At 58.0% G+C, this 24,757-nt stretch overlaps 2 protein-coding genes across 5 annotated transcripts in view; one reads left to right on the top strand and one right to left on the bottom strand.

Moving 5' to 3' along the window:
• Positions 1–1,428: 1,428 nt before the first annotated feature.
• On the bottom strand, positions 1,429–9,457 carry LOC138687213 (uncharacterized). The gene is made up of 2 exons (XM_069793258.1): positions 8,402–9,457; positions 1,429–3,949 (listed from the first exon to the last, which is right to left on the bottom strand). The coding sequence occupies exons 1-2, from the start codon at positions 8,604–8,606 to the stop codon at positions 3,036–3,038; spliced, it is 1,119 nt and encodes a 372-aa protein (XP_069649359.1). The 5' UTR covers positions 8,607–9,457; the 3' UTR covers positions 1,429–3,035.
• A 4,452-nt stretch (positions 9,458–13,909) lies between these two features.
• ACSF3 (acyl-CoA synthetase family member 3) overlaps positions 13,910–24,757 on the top strand; it is a 66,736-nt gene continuing 55,888 nt past the window's right edge. For 2 of the 4 annotated variants that reach the window (XM_069793279.1, XM_069793278.1), the window contains exons 1-3: positions 13,932–14,020; positions 17,298–18,029; positions 19,390–19,545. In XM_069793279.1, coding sequence (XP_069649380.1) covers positions 17,328–18,029; positions 19,390–19,545 — 858 coding nt within the window. In that variant the 5' untranslated portion in view covers positions 13,932–14,020; positions 17,298–17,327. Of the gene's footprint in view, positions 14,021–14,655; positions 14,678–17,297; positions 18,030–19,389; positions 19,546–24,757 lie in introns of those variants that run through there. The other 2 variants (XM_069793280.1, XM_069793277.1) reach the window with 2 other exon arrangements.

Below are 24,757 nucleotides of genomic sequence, written 5' to 3'. Positions count from 1 at the left end.
TGCTGCCCAACCAAGAACCCCCAAAAGCTCCGTGTGCCCCCAAAGCACGGCCCCAAGCCAGAGCAGAGAGCAGGAGCAAGCTGCAGACCCCAGCATGGCTCCGAGGACCACCGGGGAGCCCGGTGCTTGCACCCCCCTCCCTCGCTGGCTCTGCGATGCCGGTTCCCCTGGGCAGCCCAAAGCACCAGGACCCCGGGGAAAGGTGCAGGCAGCCCCCACTGGTGTCAGGCCCTGGCTGTGGCCACCCTGTCTATTCCCTCCTCTTCCTCAGCCGCTTCGCCACGGACGAAGTCATTCCCGCGTCCCAGTTAATCAGTGCAACGAGTGGAGGTGCATCGTTACGACCTAACCGAGCAACACTGTTAGTGTTGACAGGCTGGGCACCATGGGGGTGAGCGAAGGGAGGGTCTCCACGGCCCCCGCACTGGGAGCACTGGGCAGCGTGGGGATGCTCCGGGCATCACTGATGGGGAGAAGTGGGGTGGGGAGAGCCCGGCAACGACCCCCCGCATCCCCGCATCTTCCTCCTGGAGAGCTGAGCTGAGCAGGCACGCCAGCCAGGCATGGGCACCGTGGGCATGGGCTCGTCCTGGTGCCCGCATGCTCCTGGTGTGATTCCATCTGGCCCCATCTGCTCCCACCCGGGCTCGGCGGGACCAAATGTGGGTCGTGGCGAGCACGGGTGACACACCGCGGTGCGGCCGGGGAGCAGCTGATCCCCCCCGGGCTGTGCGGGGCCACGCTGTCAGCCGGGATTACCCAGCTGCTGCCGAGCTGGCACAGGGACCGTCTCCTCTGAAAGGTTCCCTTCCAGGGGATTACGGATAATGCATCTGGAGCAGCACTCGCTCATCCAGGTTTGTGATTTATCTGAAAATCAAATTCCAGTAATCTCGCCTGCCATCTGGCCCCCGTGGACACACTGGCCCCGGGTGGGAGGCAGCCAGGAGGGTCAGGGTGCAGGGCTCCGCGTCCCTCCCCGAGCATCGTCCCCAAGCTGCCGTGGGGAGGGCAGAGCGGGCTGCGGGGTCCATGGGAATGGCCTGGGGCACCCTGGGCAGAAGATGCCCAAGGGAGCCTTTTTGGGATGGTGAGGGGTGCACACGTACCGGGATGCGGGCAGGACCCAGAGAGCTCAGCCCCTTGCAGGGACATGGGCAGGAGGAGGTGATGGGGAGGAGGTGGGGACCCCTGCCCTGCCCGGGGGACGTGCTGGCAGCAGGGATGTCCCAGGCCCCAGCGGGGAAGGCAGAAGAAGGCAGGATCCGTCCTTTCCCCTGGTAGGGAGGCTGCAGGCTGCAGAGCAGCCCAGGGGGCCGGGGTCCCCAGCGCTCCCCTCCCCACCCCTCGTTCCCAGCTCATTAAGGCTCTCCCATTATTCTGACATTTGTGCGCGTCACGTACCGGGAAGAAGTAATTTACTTAGAAGAAATTAAAAGTTCATTTTAATTGAGCGCACACTGCAGTATGCAAATGTGGGGCGCATTATGTACACTGATGCAGAGACAAAGGCTGTAATCAACTGTTAACCCTCTGCGAGCCGGCCCCACGTGCCGCAGCAGCACCGGCACGGCTCTGGCCATGCCAGAGACCCCATACCCACATGCGGGGTGTCCCCTGGCTATGCGGCTCCGCAACCTGGCAGCATGCACGGGCGCAGGATAAACCCCGTGTGCATCTCTCCGTGCCAGCGTGGATGCAGGAGCCAGACCAGGATGCCAGCAATGGAGGCTGTCCCCCAAATCGCTGTGACGTGCTGGGATGGCTCCAAGCCAGCAAGACAGGGTGGACGGTTGGGGCAGGGGCTCTCCAGGGGTGATTAAGTCCTTTTGGGGAGCCCGGATAAGATGGCGACGGAGGTGCAAAGCCCAGATGAGATGGGTATGCAGGTCCAAAGGCCAAATTATGGCTCGTTGCATCTGTGACTGTCCTCAAATCCAGGTACCGCTGGATTTGAGGGTGGTCGCAGATGCAATGAGCCCACAATGTTTGCAGCATCCTATTGCCCAGGAGTTCCTCAGCTGGGCTGTTTTTCTTTTTTTTAGGCTTTTCTCCTTTTTTAAAAAATTTTTTTTACTACCTGTCAAATCTGAGATTTTTTAATGGCAGTGCAAATGGAACTGGTTGGCAGATGCAAGATGACAGCCCGCTGCAGGAGACAGACAAATTACCTCCAACCTCGGCTCAAGACACCCACAGACTCCCAAACAAAGGGAGATGGCGATGGGGGGGTGTAGCAAGTTGTCAGTGCTCAGTGAGGCTGCCCACACTGGACCATGGGTGCTCCGTGGGTGCATCATGTCTGCGGGCATCCCATGCACACCAATGCCAATGAGCCACACCGTTGGAAAGGGCTGTTGGGGATGGCACACGTGAGCATCCAACATCATATTATGGGTGGGTGATGCTAAAAGCAAGGGGGTTGTGGGGACAGAGCTGTCCCCTTGGAAGGCACACACCGAGGGTGACAGGGTGCTCTTTGCATGGTCCCAGCCACCCTTCGTAGGAGGGGCGATGCTGTTGGGCATCCCTGCGCCTGGCACCGCACCAGCTTTGCCAAGGATAGTAGGGACAGACCCAGGATGGGACCCTGACACCCTGGGGGGGACACGATGGCACTTTTCATCCCAGGGCCACATGGGGAGGAGGGCTTGAAGCTTGCACCTCTGCCTCGGTCCGCCTGGCCTGTGCTCTCAGGATCTGCAGCCCCAGTGGCCCCAGTTGGCTCCCAGTAGCATAGGCAACCAGGGTGGTCCGGACGGCGGCAGCATCACGGAGAGGATTTAATTGCTGCCGTGTAACCTTTGCGCCCCGTCCCACGTGCCGGCCAGGCGCCTGGCTCTGCAGCTCCAGATGGCACCCGGGAAAGAGTTAAGTCCGCTGTGATCAACAGCAAGAAGCAAGTGGTAAACAGTTTTTCTCTCCCTCTGCTAAATTAATATGCAAATTCCCCCCCCCACCCCCCCCAGCTCTTGCTTCGAAATTAGCGAGGTAGAATGCTTGGGCTAATTATGCATTCAAACGAGCAGGCTTCGTTAATGTGGCACTAAGAGGAGCCTGAAAATGATTGTGAGACGATGAAATTGAAATTGGAGCACGGCACTTCTAATGCATCTGGAGTCACTCTTGCGTGCCCCGGCAGAAGTAACCTGGCAGTGACCGGCAGCCCCTGCTGTCCTGCCCGCACCCGGGCACCCGTGGCCGCAGCACCCGCAGCACCCGCGGCACCCCACGGCACCCTTCTCCCACTTCTCACCTCCCGCTCCAAAACCAACCAGGTTACAAGATTTCCCAGCGCAGGGATGGAGAGGTGGGATGGCCCCGTGCTGCGGAGCCAAGCGCTGTGCACCCAGAGCTCCCAGTTTGGGGTGGGGATGGGGCAACCACCCTGGAGCATCCCCGGGATGCAGGATAGCGGGGTCGGGGTTAGGACTGATGGTGCCTCGGGCGAGCAGAGCAGCTCCTGGCGCAGCCCTCGGTGGGTCCATGCAGGTCCCGCTGGGTGATGCCTCCGTCAGCCTCCCGTGCTCCCACGGTCCGGAGTGTGGCTGGGAGCACGGTTCTCCTCTCCAGGCCCAATTCTGGCCCCCGAGGCAGCCGGCAGGGCCTGAGCATGTTTGGTAAAGCTCCACATGTACTGGTGTTCGGATGGATAAGCCTCTGGGTGGATAAACCCCTTCCTTCTCCTGGGGATGCTGAAACCCGATGGCTGCAGGGGAGTCATGGGGGGGGGTCCCATCCCCGTCACCACATCCCAGCAGGTTCAGTGCCCAGCAGTCCTTGGCACATCCCAGCAAGGACCAGACTGGCGGCATATCCACATCCATCACATCGCCCAGCCCACAGCACAGGGCTGGGTGGCATGGTGGCATCCAGGGCCAGGCTGAGGGTTGCTCCGTCCAGCGTAGCCTTGTCCCCCAAGGAAGGCGGCACCCACGGGGCTGGGGATCTGCAGAGGCAAAAGTGGGAGAAAATGTTGAGGGCGACAAGACAGACAGGGAGATGTTTTACACTGGGGATGAGCGGCCGTGGGCTGTGACAGACACATGGGATGACAAGGGATTCACGGGGAAAATGTCTCGGGATGTCACCAGCCCCGGTCTCCGCTGGGCTGACTGCTCACTGCTGTCTGCACGGGCTTGGGTTCAGCCACGCAAAGGCTAAGCCCAGTTTCTCGTGAGAGCCGGCAGCACCGTGGCCGCAGCCGGCTCTGCAGCCCTGACCCAGCAGCCGCAGCAGGACCAGCCAAACCGCCCCCCCCCCCCGCATCGGGCAGCAGAGATGGATGTTGGTGTTAAATATTCATCAGAGGCGTGGATTTTACTGGAACCGTCCATTAAGAGGTAATGCACAATCTGCAGCATGCTCCCAGTAGCTGGGGCACACCGTGGTGAGCGGCTGGGCGGAAGGCAGCGGGGAGAGAAGACGGATGCTCCGGAGGAGGCTGCAGAGCCATGAGCCAGATGCACTGTTAGTAATCAATGAGGTACTACAGACTTTAGGCGCTCAACCGCCAGGAATAAATAGAAGAAATAAATAGACAAGGAGATGAGTAGCCCCCCAGAAAGGAGGGGAAGGAATGGGGGAGCAGCAGGGATGCAGACCCTGAGGAGACAGTCCCTTGGAGCAGGGTGGGATGCAACGGCATGGTTTGGTCCAGAGGGATGCTGAGCACCCTGGAGCGATGGCGAGCGTCCCAGAGGGATGCCGAGCACTCCCAAGAACATACCTTCGCAGAGGAGGCCGTCGGGCTCGGAGCAAACGGCCTCCCCCACTGTGCGCCCTGGCAAGGCTGGGGCGAGGGCAGCCCACCGGCACCAGGACCTGCCGCGGCCGGCTCTGCTCCGCAGCATGCCCCAGGGTCTGGGCTGGCATGCAGAGGGGGTTGTTTTCCCCCCTCTCTCCGGTAATTTTTCCCTCTGACTATGATGCATAGCGGTGCTAATTCGGCACGTTGCCATTAATTCCAGCACAGCTGCCGCTCTCTCCCTCAAGGCATTTCGCTAATACTCAGCTTCAGAGCCTCTCAGCAAATTAACATCATTTGTTCTGCAGAACATGTTTTATTTCTACACTACATGCATAGCTTATTACTCCGCCAGCAACTCGGGGTGTGCGGGGAGGCAGCGCCGGCGGGTACAGCCCTCCAGAGCAAGCCCTGCTCCCCACTTCACCGTGCCCATCCCCAGGCAGGCGCAGGGATGGTGCGGCACAGTCGTCCCCCCCCCGTGCCACCTCACACTGCTGTCCCTGACCCGAGTTGGAGCTGCAGGTATTTTCTGCCGGTACCGGGATGCTCTGGTGCTGTCGGTGCAGCCCAGGCTGGTGATGCAAGGTGGGATGGTGGCAGCGTGCTAGATCAGTCGCTGGCTGGCATCTCCTGCATCCCCCCCCCGGCCTGATGCCACACCTTGGTGCAGAGGGATGCTCCCACATTTATGGACACATAGGGGACAGTGGTGACAAGAGGTCCCTGGATGCCAGAACCAGAGGGTCAGGCGCTCAGCACCCAGAGCTGGGAGCCCCAGAGGTGGCTGTGGCAGAGACGTGTTCCCTTGTCCCCAGCTGGCACAGCCAACCTGCACCCCAGCACCCTCCTGCTGCCCCCCCCACGGCCACCCCCCACCTACCCTTCCCTCCTTGGGTTATTACTCTGCCTGATTAATGCCTCTGGAGTTTCAGTTAATGATCTTTGGGTGAGGGGCAGGAGGAGGCAGGCGTGCTGGGCCCCCACAGGCTCGCTAAGCGGGTGGCTGCGGGCAAAGGGACCCCGACCCCCAGCCCCCCCGCCGGCCGCGGGACCAGGCTGGGACTTGCAGGACGTGACGCCGAAGGGCACCGGCACCTCCTGCACTGGCAGCGCCAGCGGGAACGGCTCAGACCCTCTGGCAGCAACGCTGGGCTGGAGCAAAGCATCTCCCACATGGCTCTCGGTGCTGAGCCCCCCCCAAGAGATGTCGGGGCCGCTGGCGGCTGGTGCGAGCCAGGCAGGGTGTCCCGAGCTGGGCAGGGTGTGCTGCCCCCCACCCAACAAACCACAGCCTCCACCGGTGATAATTTCAGGTCTTTTGCTTTGATTAAGGTTATTTAAGCTTTTTACCGAAACATAAAACCTGATTGTTTGCATAAACAACCTAATTGGATTATAGTGCACAGCATCGCTAATGCTGCGGGCTGGCTGGGAGCCGGCGGCAGCACGGGGGCCGTGCCGGCAGACGAGGCCTCCGCCTCTGCCGCGCCTGGGGTGGTTTTGGCAGGGGTTGGGTGAGATGCCTCCCTGCCCCACGCCGGGGTGTCCACCCACCCGCCAACCCCTCCCAGCCGTGGACGGACCCTGCCTCGGGGTGGGTGACGGCCGCGTGGGGACACCGGCGTCCCCGGCACATTGGCCCTGGCTGCACCCTTGGTGATGCGACGGCTGCAAGGCGAGGTGGGACGAAGCCCCCGCTCCGGCACTGCCTGCGGGAGGAGGAAGAGGAAGGAGGAGGAAGGAGGAGCGGCGTGAAGGTGCCAAGCGGCAAGCGGGGGGTCAGGAGCCCCAGGCGGGTGGCTTTGCAGGAATGCTGCCTCGCACAGCGTTTCCATGGCTGGGAGCTGCAGAAGGCTTTCATGGCAAAAGGCGGAGAGGCTCCATGAATATTTCATTAGGAAAGCAATGTGGTGTGCTGCAGAGAACATCTGGCTGGAGTCCCTGGAGACCCCTGCCTTGTGCAGGAAGCAGGAACTGTGAAATATGGAGGAAAACGAGGGAGAGGGGGAGACGGGGGGAAGCGTCCCACAACACAGGGAGTGTTCCTGCCCCCCCCCCGGCTCCAAGGTGGGCAGCATGGGGCAGGCGTGGGGCTCTGTCCTCCCATGAACGGTGGTGCCGGGAGGTTTGCGTGAGGTGGGGAGGCTGCGGCGGTGCTGTCCGGCTGGTGGAGGGACCTTTTCTGATCCTTCTCCATGGAACATTTTGGGGACTTGGCTGCAGCACGGTCTGCCCCTCGCAAGCAGGGTGCTGTGTTTAATCCCAATATCTGATGCAGGAACGGGTAGAGCTGCTCCTCCAGCCTGAAGTCACGACGCACGGGCTGGCTGCGGGGTGGCCAGATGCTGACAAGCCTGGCCAGCGATGCCTGAGCCTGGGGTGGGATGGGACAGGAAGGGATCGGATGGGATGGGACGAGACAGGATGGCTCCTCTTGCTTCACTCCACATCCCTCCCAGGGAGATGCTGATGCCCTTGAAGCTGGACGCTGGGGGCCCTGCCCTGGCTCCTGCAGGCGATGGGTACTGGGGTCAGGGACCCCGAGGGAGGTTTTTCCTGATGGTGCTTGTGCAGAGAGAACATCCCCAGGCACAGGGGTGCTGCTGGGCACAGCCCGGGTCCTTCAGAGGTGCAGAGCAGCAGGCGAGAGTTGGGGTGGTGTGGGGGCTCGGCATCGCCAACATCTGTGTTTCCCATCAGTGCCGGCTCCTTCCCCTGGTGCTGGCCAGGTTTGGCACTGGGGGACCCAGGCAGAGCCCTTTGCCTTCGCGTGGGTGCCGGTGGAGCTGCGATGCCACGGCGTTCCCAGCACACTGCTGCTGGCTCCGACGTTGCTCCTGCACCACGGGGCAGGCAACACGTTCACCAACCCGGACCAGCACGCGGCAGCATCGGTGCTGCCGGACCGAGGCTCTGCCCCTCCACCCCTCAGCCCCTTCCCCGAGGCTCCCGACACACATTCACACCCCCAACCCCACGCGACACCCACCACCACCCGCAACCCCAACCCCTGCACCCAGCACCCCGCGACCATGACCCCTGCACCGGCGCGGCTCATGGCCATGGGACCACGAGCATGCCGGCACCTCTCCCCGGTGCCCTGCAATCCTCCCCTTCCCTCCTCCTCCTCCCCAGCGTGGCGGTGGGTGCAGAGGGCATTCTCCGCCCACCCTCTCCTTCTCCCTCATCCCCAGGCTCGCCTCCGCGGCAGCCCCAGTTTGGGAGCAGGGGACCGTTCCCGCGTGCCGCCGGCAGGACTTCGGCTCACGCCCTCCCCGCTCCGCCGCGGCCGCCCCTGCCCGCCGCAAACCGCGCAGCTCCCGGCACCGCCGCCGCCGGCAGACAAAGCCCAACCAGACAAAGCCGCGACCTCCCTCGCCGGCCCCCGGCGTGCGTGGCCGAGGGGACGGCAAATCCCCCTTTTGCAGCCACCGGCCAAACCTGACCTGCACCCGCAGCCCTCGCCCGCCTGCGCCGGGCAGCGGCGGCGGGTGGCGAAGGGCTGGCAGCGCCGCGGGGCAGGCCGCAGGCGGGAGAGCGGCGGGACGGACGGGGAGGCCGCGGGCAGCCTGCACGGGGCTGAGCTGGCCGGGGTGTGCAGCCCCGGCAGCGGACGCGTGCACACGCAGCCTTTAAAACGAAGGCAAATACCTCTCTCCTCTCCGGCTCCATCGTCCGCTACCCGTCCCGCCTCGGCCACGCCGTTGCCTCCACCGTGCTGCCCGTTCTCCATGTGTCCCGCGCTGGGATGGGCTGCCAGACCCTCCTCTCTGCCGCCGGCGGGTTTTGGCCCCGCGCTGCCTGCTGGCGTTTTGGCAGCGGCAGCCTCGCCGCTCCAGCGATGGCATGTGTCCATTATTTTTTTTTTTTTTTTTTCCCTCTCTCTCCTCTCTCCCTTTCACAATCCGTCCTCCCCAGCCTTCTCCGCCGGTGCCTCCGGAGCCGCCTGCGGTGCCAGCTCGCAGGGAAATTGGCAGCGAACGCGGCGCAGGGATCCTCCCGCAGCTGACGGAGCCCCGCCAGGCGCAGGCAGCCCTTCTGCCAGCCACCAGCCTTGGCACAGGGGGCCGGGGGGCCGCGGGGGGCTGCCGACGCTTGGCAGCCCTTCCCCAGCACCGCGCGCCCCAGCCGCCGCCGCCACGGTTCGGCTGCCAAAAGCCAAATGAGGGGGGAGGAAAAGGGGAAAATGGCAGAGAGAAGAGCTGGCTTCGCCGTGCCCGGTGGCGGGGGACGCGCTGGGGGCCCCTTCCCTTCGCCACGGCCGGCTGGGCGACGTCCTCGTCCTTCGGCGGAGGGCATGGGAGCCTGGCTGCGGTGCTGGCGTCGCATGGAGAGGCTCAGCCCCGTCTGTCTCTACTCGTGCCCCCAGCCCAGCTGGGAGAACCCATCCCGGGGATGGCAAGCGCCGACGCAGCCCGGCTCGGCGATGCTGCGTGGCGAGCACGGCTCCCGCAGACACACCTCTTACCCAGCATCCGTCTGCCGCGTAGGGGGGCCCGGGAAATTGGGAAGGGGAGAGCGGAGGAGGGACTTCTGGCGATGGGTGGGTGGTTTTGGGGTGCCCTCCGGCCGTGCGTTGCTCTACACGGCCACCTCAGCCTCGTGCGACGCGGCATCCCCACCCCATGCCGAAATCCCGGCCCTGGCGGCGCAGTCGTGCCATGGCTCCGTCCTGGCCAGACATCGGCACTGCAGCAATGCCCGCCTCTCCGGCTTTTCTTCCCCACATTCCTGGTCTTGGCGTCTTTTTTAGAGGGAGAAGCAGGAGCGTGGCTTGAGCATCCACCGTAGCCCAGGTGGTCCCGGCACCGATGCCCCAGGAGAGTCCCGGAGGCCGAGGGACACCGGTGGGGACGGCCAAGCGGGAGGCAGGGGACGGGCTGCCAGCCCAGAGCCGGCCCAGCACCCTGCTCAGCTTCACCCAAAATAAGTCGTTTACCGAGAGCCACATTTATTGGGAGCTGCAGGGGTGCTGGGGCTGCCCCGCTGCCCTCTCCCCAGCCCCACGGCACAGCCCCATGGCACAGAGCACCAGGAGCGCCGGTCAAGGCACCAGCACACAGAGACCTGCCTGCCATCACTGTTTAAAAGGTTTACCCCCTAATTGGGAATGCCTTTAATGGGCTTGGTAGGAGACACCAAGAGCCTTCCACGGGGCAGGTCAGGGCTGTGCTTGGCCCACACCGGCCCCAGCCTGGACTCCTGCCATGCAGCACCCAGTGTCCCTATGCTATGTCCCTATGCATATGTCCCTATGGGTGACACATCCCAGCCCAAGAGCCAGCAGCCGGGGATGCAGCAGCTCCCGGGATGGCGGTGACGGTCCACGCCATAGGAAGAGCCCCAGGAACCGTCTCAACGTGCCCTTCTGCCCGCACCCCCCCGTCCCCCAGAGGCTGTACCCCGGCCTGCCCGTGTCACACGTGCGCCTGCCATTTCCTCAAATAAGCAGCTAATCTCCATCAATCATAATTTCGCGCAATTATCATAATAGGGCCATTTTGCACTTATCCTCGCCACGTGACGCAGGAGGCACTTACGGCTCCACTTCACGCCGAGCGTCTCCGAGCTGCTCCCGTCCCCGGGGAGTCCCGATGGCAATCGCGTCCCCCACGAGCTCCGGGGGACAGACCCGTCCCCTGCCCCCGAGCGGATGCTCGTGCCGGGTGGGATGCGGGCACGGGGGGATGGTAGCCGGACCGTGTCCCCTGGCTCGTGCCCTCGCACCACTGCAGCAGCAGCACAGGGGTTAAACCCCGAAACGGGGACAGTTAATCCGGTTTCTCCCACCATATGGCCCTGCCGGCCAGGCTCCCCGCACCACGGCAGCCTCTCGGTTGCGCCGATGCCATGCGGCATGTGCGCGGCCAGCAGCCCCGGCTCTGACCCTCCGCTGGCTGGCGGGGAGCAGATTAGGGGGGGCTGGGAGGTGATGAGGCACGAGGGCTGCCGGTGGGAGATTAGGCACTGGCAGATGGATGGAGATCAAATGTTTCGCTCCACCTTGTTTACTACTCCCTCCTCGGCAGCGGCTGGGGACCCCGGCACAGGCTCTGGTTCTGTCCCACCTTGGGCTGGGAAAGGACAGGGCTGGGGACATGGTGCCCGCAGCCTTGGGGTGTCCCAGCGGGGATGGACGGGCTCCCCCCTTGCCGTGCTCCGTCCTTACCCCAAGCAGCATCACGGCGGCAGTCCCCTGTGCCCCCATCCCGTCCCACCATGGAGTACCGGGTTGGAGCCGCCAGCAGCCGTGGCACTCACCCTAAGCTCCCCGTAACCCAGCGGTGTTTGCGGTGTTTGCACCACCATAGTAATTACTTTCCTTTTTTTTTTTTTTTTTTTTTAATAAATACGGATGTTGCCACAAGTAAACTCTAATGTAATAAAAGCTTTCTGCTGGATCCATAATTAATCAGCAAGCTGTGTAAGGTGGGGGGGTAGCAAGTGGAAAACCCTCACGCCAACGTGGGCCACAGGGCTCGCACCCAGCTGGGAGGGAGGTGACAAACCACGGTGGCAGCCTGGGGACATCCCAGTGCCCTCGGGACCACTGCAGCAGCCCTATGAGCCCGGGGTTGGGGGGTCTGTGGGTGGGCAGGGCTGCAGTGCACCCAGGTCTCTGCTTTTGCAGTGCCCGGCTGCTCCACAGCAGCTGCAGGCACTACGTATTTTGCTCCCAGCTGTGACGGCACATCTGGACTGACCCCTTCCCCGATGCGTTGTCCCCGCCACCCCAATACGGAGAACGGGGCCAGGCACCGCGCATCTCTCCCCGTGCAGCCAAACACTGGCACAGGGTGAGCCAGCATTGCCACTGCTGAATAAACCATAACCCGCTCCCCCAGCGCTGGCAATGACCAGGGCTGGCTTGGCACCGCTGCGGAGCAGCTCTCTCCCTCCCGGCCCCGGGGAAGCAAACTGCGGCCCCGGCAGCCCCCCAGGATGGACGGCAGTGCCCGGGCGCTGCTCAGGGCCAGGGCTGAGCATCGTCTCCGGGGATGTGGCCGACTCCAGATGGCCAGTGGCCACCAGGTGCCGGGGGACGGAGCGGCAGAGGGTGGCTCGGGGTGGACATCTGCTGTGCACGCGGCCAGCTGGCCCGGCAGCCTGCCACGGTCATGGGGGGAGCATGGCCCCGTCACCCCCCCGCCCCAGGGATGGGGGTCCCTGCACAACCTGGAGGGGCCACGTAGTCGCAGAGGAGGATCCTGCCTGGCGCACGCATCTGCGACGACTGTCACAGCCCTGTGCCCACACCACGCACCCTGTCCCTTCCAGCCCTGGGACCACCGCAGGGATGATGGCACCCCACTCTCGTCACCCCTGCTCCCCCTCGGTGGGGTGTGGGGGGGTTAATCCCTGCAGCCTGCGGGGACCGGGGGAGGCCGGTGACAGATGGCGAGTGCGAAAAGGAGAATGAAAGCGGCGGTGGCAGGGTGGTGGTGGGAGCCGGGCACATCTGCAGGGCAGCACGTGGGCACGGGGCACGCTGAACCCTCCCTGGTGTGAGGGAGGGGTCCCTCCTGCAGCAGCTCCGCACAGGGGAGCCGTGCAACGGGGAGCCGTGCAACGGGGAGCAAGCCGTGCAACAGCCGTGCATTGGGGAGCCGTGCAATGGGGAGCCGTGCAACAGACATGCAATGAGGAATTGAGCAGTGGTGAGGGTACTGTACAACAGGGAAGGAGCTGTGCAATGGGGAGCTCTGCAACGCGGAGGAAGCCGTGCAACTGGGAGGGAACCTTGCAGTGGGGAACCATGCGGCGTGGGAGGGAGCCATGCAGTGGAGAGCCATGCAACAGGGAGCTGTGCAACATGGAGGGAGCCGTGCCACGGGGAGCCATGCAACGGGGAGGCGTGAAGTGGGGAGCTGCGCATCAGGAAGGCGTGCAACGGGAGGGAGCCATGCAACAGGGTGCCGTGCAAAGGGGAGGCGTGCAATGGGGAGGCGTGCAACGGGAGGGAGCCGTGCAACGCGGAGCCATGCAACGGGGAGGCGTGCAACGGGGAGGCGTGCAACAGGGTGCCATGCAGCACGGCTGGCGCGGGGCTGGCGGGTGCAGGTCCCATCATGGCCGGGCTCTGCCCAAGGCTGGGCTCCCGTCCTCGCTTCCGCTCCCAGCCCCGCTGCGCCTCGCTGGGCTGCCGGCCGCCGGCCCCGGGGTGGAAACACACCTGAGGGAGGTGGGTGGGGGGTCACCCCGGCCGCCCCGCTTCACGCGCCGCCGCGCACAGCCGGAAAAACAAGGCTCCAGCAGAGGAGCGGGCTGCGGGAGGGGGACGGCGCCGGGACACGTGCCGCCGGAGAAGGGCCGGAGAAGGGCCGGCGCGCGGCGGCTTGCGCGGCGCAAGGGCCACGTGCCTCCGCGCGAGGGGCTGCCCTGCTGCCCGCGCCACGGCCGGGCCGGCAGCGTCCCGCTGCCGGGGATGTGGCGGGGCTGTGCAGGGAGTCCTGCCCCATCCCACCACGGCAGCACCCCTGTGCCCGTCACCCACGGGTGCACCCAGCCACGTGCCACGTCTTGCCGGCGACTTGCCGGGAGAGGGTCCAGCTGTCCCCCGTTGCTGCAGGGGCGAAGGCAAATCTGCAGCGGGACCGGCCAAAAATAATAAACCGGGCTGGGTTTCCGCTCGGCACCGTGGGGCTGCGGTGGGGGTCGGTGCCGCCTGGCTGTCCCGTGCCGAGGTCCCTTGCCGGCTCCCGCCGAGCCCCTGTCCGAGCTTTGCTCTGGCCCGGCTGGGAGGTGCTGGATGTGGCCACGGAGCCGGAGCGGGAGGAGAACGTGGTGCTGCCGTAGGCGGGGAGCTCCAGCTCGGCCGCCGTGTGCCACCGTGGTGGCCTTTGCGTGTCCCTGGGGGTGTCTGTGTGTCCGTCCCCCCCCTCAGGAGGTGCCGTGGGTCCAGGCTCCGCAAAGCGGGGGTCCCGGGCCGTTCCTCAGCCTTGCCGAAACCCAGCTGATCCCGGGCAGGGCTGCAGCTCCGCGACGTCACGGATGCCCGCCGTGACGTCAGAGGATGCCGTGGTGATGCCGCAGGGGGCTGCAGTGACGTCAGAGGCACGCTGCGGCGCCAGCGGAGGACGCCGGCCCCCCCGTGCACGACAAGCCCCACCCCCTACGTGGGCGGTTTGGGGCCAAATCCCCATAAAACGGGTGTGGGGCGTCGGAGGAGGGGAACGTTTAGGGCGCGGAACGCGGGGGCCGCGGGGCCGCGTTTCCGCCGGAGCCCGTTCGCGGGCGGACCGGTCCCCCGGTGCGCGGTGCCGCCGCCAGGTGAGGCCCCGCCGGGGCTGCGGGAGGAGGCGGAGGGGGGGGGCCGGGGCTCCGGACCCCTGAAGCGGGCCCGGTCTTGTCCCGTTAACCCGGGCCTGAGCCTTGAGCCGGTGCTTTTGGGCCCGGCTCTCCTCCCCTGCGGGACCCGCTGGCCTGTGGCGGGTCTCGGCCGCGGCTCCGGGCCGGCCCCGGTCCCTGCGGGAGGGTGGGGGGGTCACACCGGCCCTTCGCTCCCTTGACACGGTGGGACGCTGGCGTGTGGCAGCGCTGTGCCTCGACTCCGGCCTGGTGAGGCCAATTTTCATCCTCCGTAGCTTGGAAATAATGGGGCGAGGGGGTTTTTCCTGCTGCTGCTGTGAGACGTGATGTGGGTAGGGTGAAGGGCAGAGAGTTGGGGCGAGAGAAGAATAAAGCCCGTCCTTCTCGGGGGAGACACGGGGCCTGCAAGGGCTCAGCCTCATGCCTTCCAGCTCCGCCATGCTTTGCGGTGGGCTTTGCCATGCCGGGAGCTGCTGTGAGCTCCCCAGCCGCTTTCTTTTCTTACTTGAGCCATAGAAAGGTGGGGGCTGAGCCTTCCCTTTCAAGGCGGCAAACGCTCATCTGCTGCGCCGCCATGATCTTCTGCCCAAGGCCCCCAGCGACAAACTTTGTATTCCGGTATGCTCTGCCAAAGTTTGTGTTACCAGCTATCCCTGAGCAACGTGTGAGGTAAAGAAAACAGCCCCTGGCGTTACTTCTGCCCGTCCCGAGTGTCTGCAAGTCAGCGCACGCACAGTCAACGCTAGTTCTCTGAAGTCCATAAATGCACAGGCCTGGCTAAAGGTGCTGCTGTTTATTGTTCCATTAAATCTGGACTGGCGCTGTGGTGAAAAGGGAATAATGTAATTTTTGGAAGGCGCTGCTCTGAAGCAGCAGCTAACACCTGCTCTGGAGCCGTATGAGGAAGAGCGAGTACGCCAAGTGCACTTAGCTGCACTGGGCTGGAGCACGGTGTGATCCTGGCAAACGGTCGCTTCCAATTAATGCCCTTCTTAATGTCTGGGGCATTAACATCTCGCCAGTGAGCTGGCCTTGGGCGTGGGTTAGGAGGAGGTGGTTTGATTTAGGTTACAAATGGTATTGGCTCTTTATATTTTAGTCTCTGCAGAGAAATGGAAAGATGTCATGCAAGCTTTTTCATGACCTGTTTTGTTTTTTTCCATGCTGATGGTATATGTCATGAGTGCACATGGTTATCACGCTCTGGGTTAAAGCCTCTCCCCCTCCCAGATGTTTCCGCACTAAATCACAAGTTTCTTTTGCAGAAGCAGAAATTGAGGTCAATATGCAAAAGAAAATATGTGCAAAACCAATGTCTGGCTGGAGAAATGCTCTGAAGGTGGATGGGAGAAACTGTGGGGTTCACAGCTATGTCTAGGCAAAAATAAACACTCGCTGCTGTCAGCAGGTGCTGCCCGTGGACATGTCTGAGCAGCCTGAGCTGGGCTAAGCCGTGTTCAGCTTGTCCCTGAGTAGCTGCCAGTTCTCTGGATCTTTTTAGTTTCAGCTCCTCCCCATGGTGGGAAGCTGAGCTAGGAGGCTATTTGAGTTGAGCCACACCACTAATAGGCATTTATAAGAAAATTTGTAAAAAATCAAGTCATTATTGCCAGCGTTGAGGAAGTGTTGCATACACTCTTACAGAGTGAGAAGTTGTCATCCTTTGGCTGTCTCCTCTTGTCATAGTATCTCTCTGGGGATGCTTCATGGTGGTGTTTAATAGCAGCCATTAGATAGGCCATGCAGTAAAGCCATTTCTCTTCTGCCACAGCCCTGTTCTTTCTTCTCCGCTCCCCTGTTGGTGTCGGTGAAGGTCTCTGTATGGAGAGGGTGCTTGCTTTTGCTGAGCTTCCAGCCAGAGCTCCAGGCTCTGTGCAAAGGGGCGTTAGGATTCTTCTGAAGCATCTCCTCAGTCCTCTCAATTTATTGCTTCTTCCTCTTGTCTTTGGTGTACCAGTTGTCTCCCCTGCAAAGTGTTCCTGTAGTCCCCAAGGCTTCCTTCTCCCTGTTATATTCTTATGGGTTTTGCACTGTGCATTAACTTTTTTTCCCTGATGTTTCTGTGAGATGATCCAGGTAGAGTCCAATACTATTACACAAACTTTTCCCTTTGAAAAAGAGGGGATGATGAAAAGAGGGGTAAAGTGCAAACTTCTGGTACTTCTCGCCAGTTACTGCAAAAGCTTTTTTGGTAACTTTTCCTGTGAGTGGATAGGTTGATATCATCATGCTGTCTAAGCACAAAGGCAGAATGCGTGCCGTTTGTGCCAGCCCGTGATCTTCCTGTAAAGCCTTTAATGGTGCTGGTACGCCTCCCCATTTCTTTCTGGAGACTTTCTCTTAATGCCTCTGTGCATCGTGTCATCTCTGTGGCGGAGTGGCTGGGCCAGGCTGATGGTTGGGCTGGGCTCAGATCAAGCTCTGGCTGCCCAGGTGGAGCCTGGTGCCATGGCTGAGCTTGTTCCGATGCTCTGCCTGGCTCCGGGTGCTGCCAGGTTGGTACTTTCAGAAGTGCCATACCAAACCCACAGGTCAGTGTGTGTGCGGCTGCGGTTCCCTGCTGCTGTTTGCTGGGAAAACCAGCTGCTTGGCATGGGGAGGGCTCCTGCTGCCTGCGGCTGTTCCGGAGCTGTTAACCACTTGGTCTGTCACGTAAGAGCTTTTGAGCTGAAGCAGTGTTTGTGATGGATGACCTGTCAGGTGGGAGGGTTTGGGCACTTCCCTGTATTTAGATGTGGTATTGCTTGAAAGAAAGATCACACAGGAAACAATCTTCCACTGGGCTAAACCTTAGGAGGCTTGGATTTCATGTCTAGCTCCATGCTGCCTAACTGGAAGCACAGAGCAAGGCAATAGTTTACCAAAGCAGTGGAAACTGCAAATTGAGAGCTAGGTACTGTTGTAATTATTTAATTTCTTTAAATGCTGGTCCCGCTGAGTTAGAGTGGCACCTCAAGTAGCCACTACTTAGTGGCCTAATACTACTGATCGATGAAAACTGTTTCATAATTTAACTTAGACTGGTTTTTAGGGACATGGAGGCTGTGTAGGGAAGGGTCTCTGTCTCCTGTTCCATCTGGGCAGGGCCTAGCGCACTGGGGATGCAGCAGTCTGAAGCATAAACATTAATAATACAGTGGGTATTATTCAAATGAAGGCTGCCACTTTTCCTTTGTGGGAATAAACCCCTGGGTAATTGCTGCACATACTTATCTGTTCCTATAATTGCTTTCTGCAGAATCACTTCAAAACAAGCGGTGCTGGCAGGATGCTGGTCTCCCTGCTCTTCCCCCAAGTGAGCCGGCCGCTTCGATGCCTCGTCCAGGACTTGCACCGTTGCAGATGGGGGTTGCATGGGCAGAACAGGGCTGGCTGTCCTCGCAGGGGTCTGCAGACTGTGTGGGCAACCTACAGCAGTGACGTTACCCCTGTCTTCACTAGGGCTTTGGCTTTTGGTGATAAAATCGCCATTGTTGACCAAAACGGTGAGCACACTTACAGGGACCTTCTCAGCCGGAGTCTACGCTTGTCCCAGGAGATCTGTAGAGCTCTGGAGTGCTCCAGCAGGGACTTGAAGGAAGAGAGGATCTCATTTTTGTGTCCCAATGATGCCTCATATGTGGTGGCCCAGTGGGCTTCCTGGATGAGTGGGGGCATAGCAGTGCCCCTTTACAAGAAACATCCTGTGCAGGAACTGGAGTACGTGATTCAGGATTCGCAGAGCGCTCTAGTCATCGCAGCAGAGGAATATGTGGGGAAAATAGCCCCTAGTGCTGAGAAGCTGGGAGTCCCGGTTCTGCCGCTTCTTAGGTCTCGTAGTGATGAATCTGCAAGTCATGCAGCAGTGGAAGAGCATCCCTTGACAACCTGCTCCTCATGGAAGGACAGAGGAGCCATGATAATCTACACTAGTGGGACAACGGGAAGACCGAAAGGTGTCCTCAGCACCCATGAGAACGTACAAGCTGTGGTGAGTGCCGCTTTCCCTCTGCAAAGCTCATGCCAAGTTACAGAGGTCTTGGCCTTCAGAGCTGATTTGGGGTTGCAAACCTCAAAGCATGACACACCTTACCACAACCGAGTTCCTGCGCAGAGCTGTGGGCTTGTATCTCAAAAGTCCTCAACCCTTTTGAAGTGAACACACATGAGCGTGTTTGAGGCTCTAAACCTTGTCCTTTTGGTGTTGTGGTGCTGCAACTGCAGCCAGGAGCAGGTGGACTCTTCTCCCTGCTTTCCTGGAAAGCAGAAGGGATGAAACCTGTTGTAAAAAGACTGCTTTCTTTACAGTTTGCTTTTCTTTACTGTGACTAGGAAAAAATCTGTGCCCCTAATTGGAATATAACTTAGCCCAGCCCAGTACAGTACTGTGTGAAGTCTGTGCATTATTCAGCTATATATCCCCAAGGCAAAAAATCCATTAGCTCTCTGAGCCAAAAGGAATTAAAAGTTTGAATGAGCCTGCTGACTACCTCACCAGTTGGTTATCACTGCCTGCAACTGATAGACTCATGCCATTAGGGAAAAAGGGCAGGGAATACATCGTGCCTTACGGATGCCTCTGAGAGCTTACGTTGTTCTGGGTGCTCAGATACTGCAATGTTGGGAGTGGTATGAAAGCCTTGATGGATAGAGCCAGGGCTTGGCTATATTGGGCAAAGAATCTGTTCCCTTACAAATATGCTGATCATTTGGGAGGTGGCCTGAGCAGTCACCATCTTTTGTGCTGTCTTACAGAAAGCCTAAAACCTTCTCCCTGCCCTGTGGAACAGGGTTGTGAATGACATGACTAAATTCCACTGTTCAAATGCTTTTTTATTTTTAGATGGCTGGAAATAAGCTTTCCAGTTGCTAACGCTGTGCTCTGAAGGTTATTGTTCACCCAGAAGCCTGAGGTCTAACGCTTTAGACAATTATCCCTTCATAGCAGAGTATTTTATAAGCTTGATATACTAATTTTTTTTTAATAACATGAAGCCTACTATATCTGCCAGCTCTGCATGTGCAGTAGCAGGCTAATAATTTTGTAGGCCCTGCTTAAAATAATTGTTGACTATTTCTCAGAAATGAGGAAGAATTTTGCTGCTGTATACGAAGGCACGTACTGATGAGATGCAGGAGGAATTCCTCTTGTATTCTACTGTTGTGGTGGGAATTTTGCTTGTGCTGACCCTAAAGGAAAGATTTTTGTGCCCAAGTGTTGTTCCAGGAGGTCTGGGATTTCTGCTGCCAGCTGTGCCCGGGGGATCTGGGGCCCTGGATACCTTGGGCTTTTCAAGCAGTGGGAGTCTTTCCTCCTGCCCTAACACTGGGTTATATGTTTTCTTCTGCAGACCACGGGGCTGGTTGAAAAATGGGAGTGGAAGAAGGAGGATGTTATTCTGCATGTGCTGCCTTTACATCATGTCCACGGGGTGATCAATAAGCTCCTCTGTCCTCTCTGGGTGGGAGCGACATGCATCATGTTACCTGAATTCAATGCACAGATGGTAAGCCTGGAGGGATTGCGCATTGTCTTTGAAATTCAGCAGCAAGACCCCATGCATTGTAATTAGAGCAACTTTGGAAATAAGTTCTTAAAGAATTCCAGCCTCTTCAGCCACTGGCTGCATGCCATTCACAAAGTGTCTGTTAAAAAACACTCTTGGTTGGACACTCAGTCTGGGGTAAACGTGCTCTTCTGGAGGCTACAACTTGTTTAAGTGTGACGTATGTAATTGTAACGCTACACTGCCCCTCCTCATGATGTTGAGGGTCTCTGACTGGAAGTGGGCCCTTCTACGTACCCACTTAAGAGCATCTGCACCCAGAATGAGGGTTGTTAATTTTCTAGTACCAGGAAAGGTGGAAATCCTGGATTTTTCTCTTGCATGTTAGTGGTGTGCTGCTTGAAGCTATGCTGCTTGTTGGCATTTTTAGTAGCTTGCATTTCCCCTTTCAATCCTATGTCCTCGGTGCTTTGTATTACATTACATGACAGAACACAGGCTGTAGAGTTTCTTGCAGCCCAGGTAAGAGAAATACTGGTACTTATCACTTGCATGGAAACATTGTTCTTCCTCTGTGGAGAAATGAATGTTAACAGATCTCTTGGTTTAGACTCAGTGATATGACAGAGTTTGCAAATCAAGACCTTCTTGCAGCCTTGCAGGAAAGGTGGCAGGAGGGAGACCTTACTTCAATGCAGTAGAGACATGCTTATAATGTTGTTTTCTAGTTGAGACAGGAAACACCAGTCCCAGTGCTCTGCTTCTCTTCTTCCTTGCTGCAGTGGCAGGCTGCTGACCTAAAGAGAGGAAGAAAAGGGACTAGAAACAGGGCAACCAACAGTAAGATTTGAACAGAACAGTTTCTACAGTTACCGGCCCCTGGGATCCAGCACCGTTCATCTACGTCTCCCGGTGTTGTGGGTGGTGTGAGAGATGTTGGAGTGTCACTGTTAAGGGAGCAACTGGATTTTCAGGTGCTGCTGCCACCTCATAGCAGAAAGAAAACAAGGGTTTCGTACAGAACTCCCTGGGAAAGTGCAAAGAGTCTGTCAAGCCTGTGCTTTGTAACTAAACAGGCTGCTTTACCTGTTTATTCATATGCTGGGTGGCCTTGTCACACTGAAAAGACAAAGTGCAAAGGTGTGGGATACACTGAGAAGCCTTTGACTGTTCTGTTGTCAGGCGAGGGTGAGCCTGGGCTCTGATACGAGTGGCTGCAGGACCATGTGATTCTTTGTTGCTTATTTCTGCTTCTCAGAGAAGCAACCACAGAAAATGCACGCTTCCTTTCTTGTTTCAAGATGGCCCTGACACCTGAACATCCAGTTGCTGCCGGCGCACTGACGCTTTGGCGGGGAAACAGCCCCAGAATCCTGGAGGGGCAGCTCTGCATTTGCATTTCCAAGGTAAATAGGTAGGATGCTATGGTAGAAGAAGGCAGGAAGGTCCCCTGGCAGCTGTAGCCAGGGCTCTCTCCTCGATGGTCGCTGCCAAAGTGTCTTCCCCTGTCTTTAGGTTGTCACCCCAAAAGCTCAGGGTGCAGTAGGGACGTGTGCCCCACCAAAGCTGGAGCTCGGAGCATGGCCAGCCCTGGTGATGCTGGTGAGGTGGCAGAAGAGCGTGCTGGTAGCCTGGAAGCAAAGCCAAGCCCTCTGGAGGGCGCGTTTCTCCACGTCCTGTGCCACTGGTGATTGATTGTCCCTTATACCCTTGTGTTTTTCTCTGCTCTCTCCAGACATCTGCAAATCAATGAGCTGACGTTGAAGGATGGGTTCAGGTGCGGGGGAGCGGGACACCCCGCCTGCCTTCTCTGATCAAAGCTCTCCCCCAGACTTGACAACCAAGGGCAAGCGGGGACAGTGCTGGAGGGCGTCTGCTTGACCCTGGAGGTTGAACTTGGGCAGGGAGGTCGGTGTGGCAAGCGTGCCTGCCGCCGCGAGTGCCGTTCCGAGGGCTCTCAGGTGCATTCGGGCTCTGAAGGACGTCATTTGCTTTTTCTGGGTTTTTTTTTTTTATTCCCTTTATTTTTCCGAGGGCCTCCCCTGGGAGCTGAAAGTGGTTTGATCGACACTACAAAGAAAGCACATGAGGGTAAATAAGGCTTTCTTGTGGAGTTTAATGCAAGCTGCCTTTCAGTTCCAGTCTATTTTCACCAGCTGTTTACAAAATGCCCTTTGCTACTGAAATCAGCTTTCAGAAAAGCAGTGGAGTTTCAGTGGAGGATTTTGCAAAAGGAGCCCGAGTTTTGCTGTGTGCTTTTTTCTTTCGCTACACCTTGAGAAAGCAGCCAATTATAGTGTGATATAAAGAAACTCGAATGGCAGCTAAAACACTTGACAGGCTGATCAAAACAAGGCTAGGAACTTACTCTCAACCTGCTGCAGACATATTTAGCCTTGAGTGATACTGGCAAGGGTTCAAGAGAAACCGCAGCAGCATGCCCAATGTGTGTTTGGTTTCTAATCACTAACACTTCATTATACAAAATAAATACTTTATTATTACAGTGTTTATTAAATTACATAATTTGCGGCGTGCCTTATAGTCGTGGATACAGATGCCAGTCTGGTTTCGGTAGTGGTAATAATGTTCTTTTCTTTTTTTCTTAGTTAGAAGACGTTTCAAGCCCCAGACCAAGGCTTGCTTGTCGTTCCCTGCAGTGCAGTGTTAGGAGGTGGCATCTTTCAGACCCTTCTGTCTGTTTTTGGTAACTGTCCAAGGAAAGGTTAAAAATCAAGACTGTGGAGTAACCCCAGTGTCCTGACCAACATCCACTCTCTTCCTAAAACAGCATCTGATGTCTGTGGCTGCACGCAAGCTATTGCTGAGGCCACAAGGGCTCATTAAAGTGTATTGAGATGCCTCAAGCGTGAAAGTTGCTGCATAAAATCAGATTCTTTTTATTAAATGAGGACATCCATTACTTTGCACTAGCTACTGTACATGTTATAATTCACTTTATAGCACCATCTGTTAAGACTGTCTTGCTTAAGCTTTTTGTAGCATCTTTTTATTGTAAGTTATTAAAAAATATGGCTGCATCTATTAATCACTTATTAATAAAGGGTTTATAAATGGGCCCTTAATTTCCAGCGTTACAGTCCACTTGTACATGATGTGCTAAGTCCTTTGGTGCGTGTACTCCTTGGGGTGCAGTGTGTCTCCACGGGCAGCTCTTCTTGGGCCGCTGCCTGTGCTCCTGCCTGGAGACCATGGGACTGGCACCCAGTGCTCCTGCCCGTGCTTCTGGTGCTTGGGATTGATAGCGCTGACTGTGGGGAGAGAAATTTCAGCGCTGCTATGAGCGTGTGGACTTGGAGCAGGCAGGAGAACAGCAGTGAGCCTTAAAGTGCATTCCTCCCAGCAGCTGTGTGGGGCAAGAGTGTTGTTGTGATGTTGTTGGGTTTTGGTTTTGGTTTTTTGTTTGTTTGTGTTTTCCAAGGGTGAGGACTGGGAGGGCAGAAACCTCCTTTGGAGCCAGAGCAAGCTGCAGCCTAAGCATCCCTATATGATCCTTCCATCATAACTTGCTTCCAAGCTAAGTTTACTTCTCCAGCTGCACTGTTCCTGTTTGCAGGCAGCCAGCATTTCTCAGCTGCTTCTGAGCCTGGTTGAAATGCCTGCCTTTTTTTTTTTTTTTTTCTTATGCAGGAGTAGAAATTTTAAAGATGCTGGATTTGTACAGTTTTTGTGTAAATTGGTGGCCAGAGGAGAAGAGATTAATGCCTCTGCTTAAGGAAGGAGTGCAAGGTGAGCCTTCTCCTTACTGGGCATTGGAGAAAGCCCATGACCAAGTGCTTTTTGAAGGCCTCTGGAGCATCGGGCTTTGCGCCAAACAGACACTAGAGCATCCGTTCCCCAAAGACTCCCTCTCTCCATCTCCCTTCCCCGCATCGATTCAGTGACGGCTGCGAAGGCTGAGCACACCCTGTGGTATGACTGTTACTCAATGGAAATGTCAGCGAGTCTGGAGAGAGAGACCCAGGGGAAGTCATGCGTCCTCTGCGCCGGTGCTCTTGCCGTGACAGTCACACGTTGATGATCCCGTTCTGGACTGGGACCTGGCTGCGCTGGGCACCCTGCGGACAGGAGTCTTTCGGAGTGAGTTGTGAGGTCAGTGTCTGCTTTGCAGGATCCTATGCTGAGGCTTTTGGCCAAAGTGGATCCACCCTGAGTTTGAACAACAGCTTTTTTTTGCCTTGGACTACCTCTGATCTCTCCTTAAGGGAAAGATGTTCTAATAGTAAAAGGCTCCCTGTCAGCTCTTCACATTGATAAATGTGAGATTGGATCCCAGGAGATCTTTCAGCCTTAAGTATGGAGTGGGAAGGTGGAGAAGTATTCAAAAACATGAAGGAAAAACCTTGCTCTGAGTGATAGGGGAAGCTTATAGAAATCTCAACTTGGTGTGACCTAGTTGTGGCGTGCACTGCCCGCTTGCCTCTGCTAGGCAGGTTTCGAGCTGTGGTGTGCTGCCTGCAGAATGACAATGCTGTCTGTACCCTGCAACTACTTCCATGATAAATATGCCAAGATGCAGATTTAGTGCCCTTAAGTTCCAAAAGGAGCTGTTGTTTTGGTGCCTGTGTTACTGCACGTCTGACTTAAGGTGCCTCCGAGGATCAAGCCCTCTAAAAATCATACCCGGTTTTACAATGTCACACGCAAAGCCATCAAAATCATTAATTTTATTTGGACCCTTCTTTCTAGGCATTTGGCCTGATGGGAATGATGAGTGCCCAAAGCTAGTGTGTGATTCGGGACTAATTCCCCCGACATGCTGTGAGCGTGCTGTCACCCACGGCAGCTTTTTCCCGTGGTGGGAGGCTGCCACAGACCTGATGCTTGTCGAGCTTGCATGTCAGGTGTTGCTCGGGGGTCACTGCTGCATCGTATGGTTGTACCCCTGACTTCCTCGTGAAGACCAGCAGCCTGTGCTACATCTGCAAGCAAACTGTTTGTCCTTGCTGCTGCTGTTATCTGTGTGGACCAGGCTGGGCGCTGATGCTTTATACCTTCACTGGGCTGTGCGGGGAGATCTATGGCTCGGCAGTCACGGTTGCCTCTGGGAAGGAGAAGTGCGCACCGCAGTGAGCCTCTCCCCTTGATATGTCAGTTCTGCAAACATCACTCTGGGCAGCTCTTTTAGTTTATTTAAAAAAAAAAAGGCAAATCCAAGCAGAGGAGTCTGATCTCCAATAACCAAACATGG

The sequence above is a fragment of the Haliaeetus albicilla genome, chromosome 10, assembly GCF_947461875.1.
Source record: "Haliaeetus albicilla chromosome 10, bHalAlb1.1, whole genome shotgun sequence".
Taxonomy (NCBI): Eukaryota; Metazoa; Chordata; class Aves; order Accipitriformes; family Accipitridae; genus Haliaeetus; species Haliaeetus albicilla.
The sequence above is the reverse complement of the archived record's forward strand: the minus strand, read 5'-3'. Positions and strand labels throughout refer to the sequence as shown.

Coding starts and splice junctions, on each gene's coding strand:
- LOC138687213 (XM_069793258.1), bottom strand. CDS start 8,606: ATGGACACATGCCATCGCTGGAGCGGCGAGGCTGCCGCTGCCAAAACG. Junction 3,950..8,401: donor TGGAGCCGGAGAGGAGAGAG/GTATTTGCCTTC, acceptor TTGCCTCTGCAG/ATCCCCAGCCCCGTGGGTGC.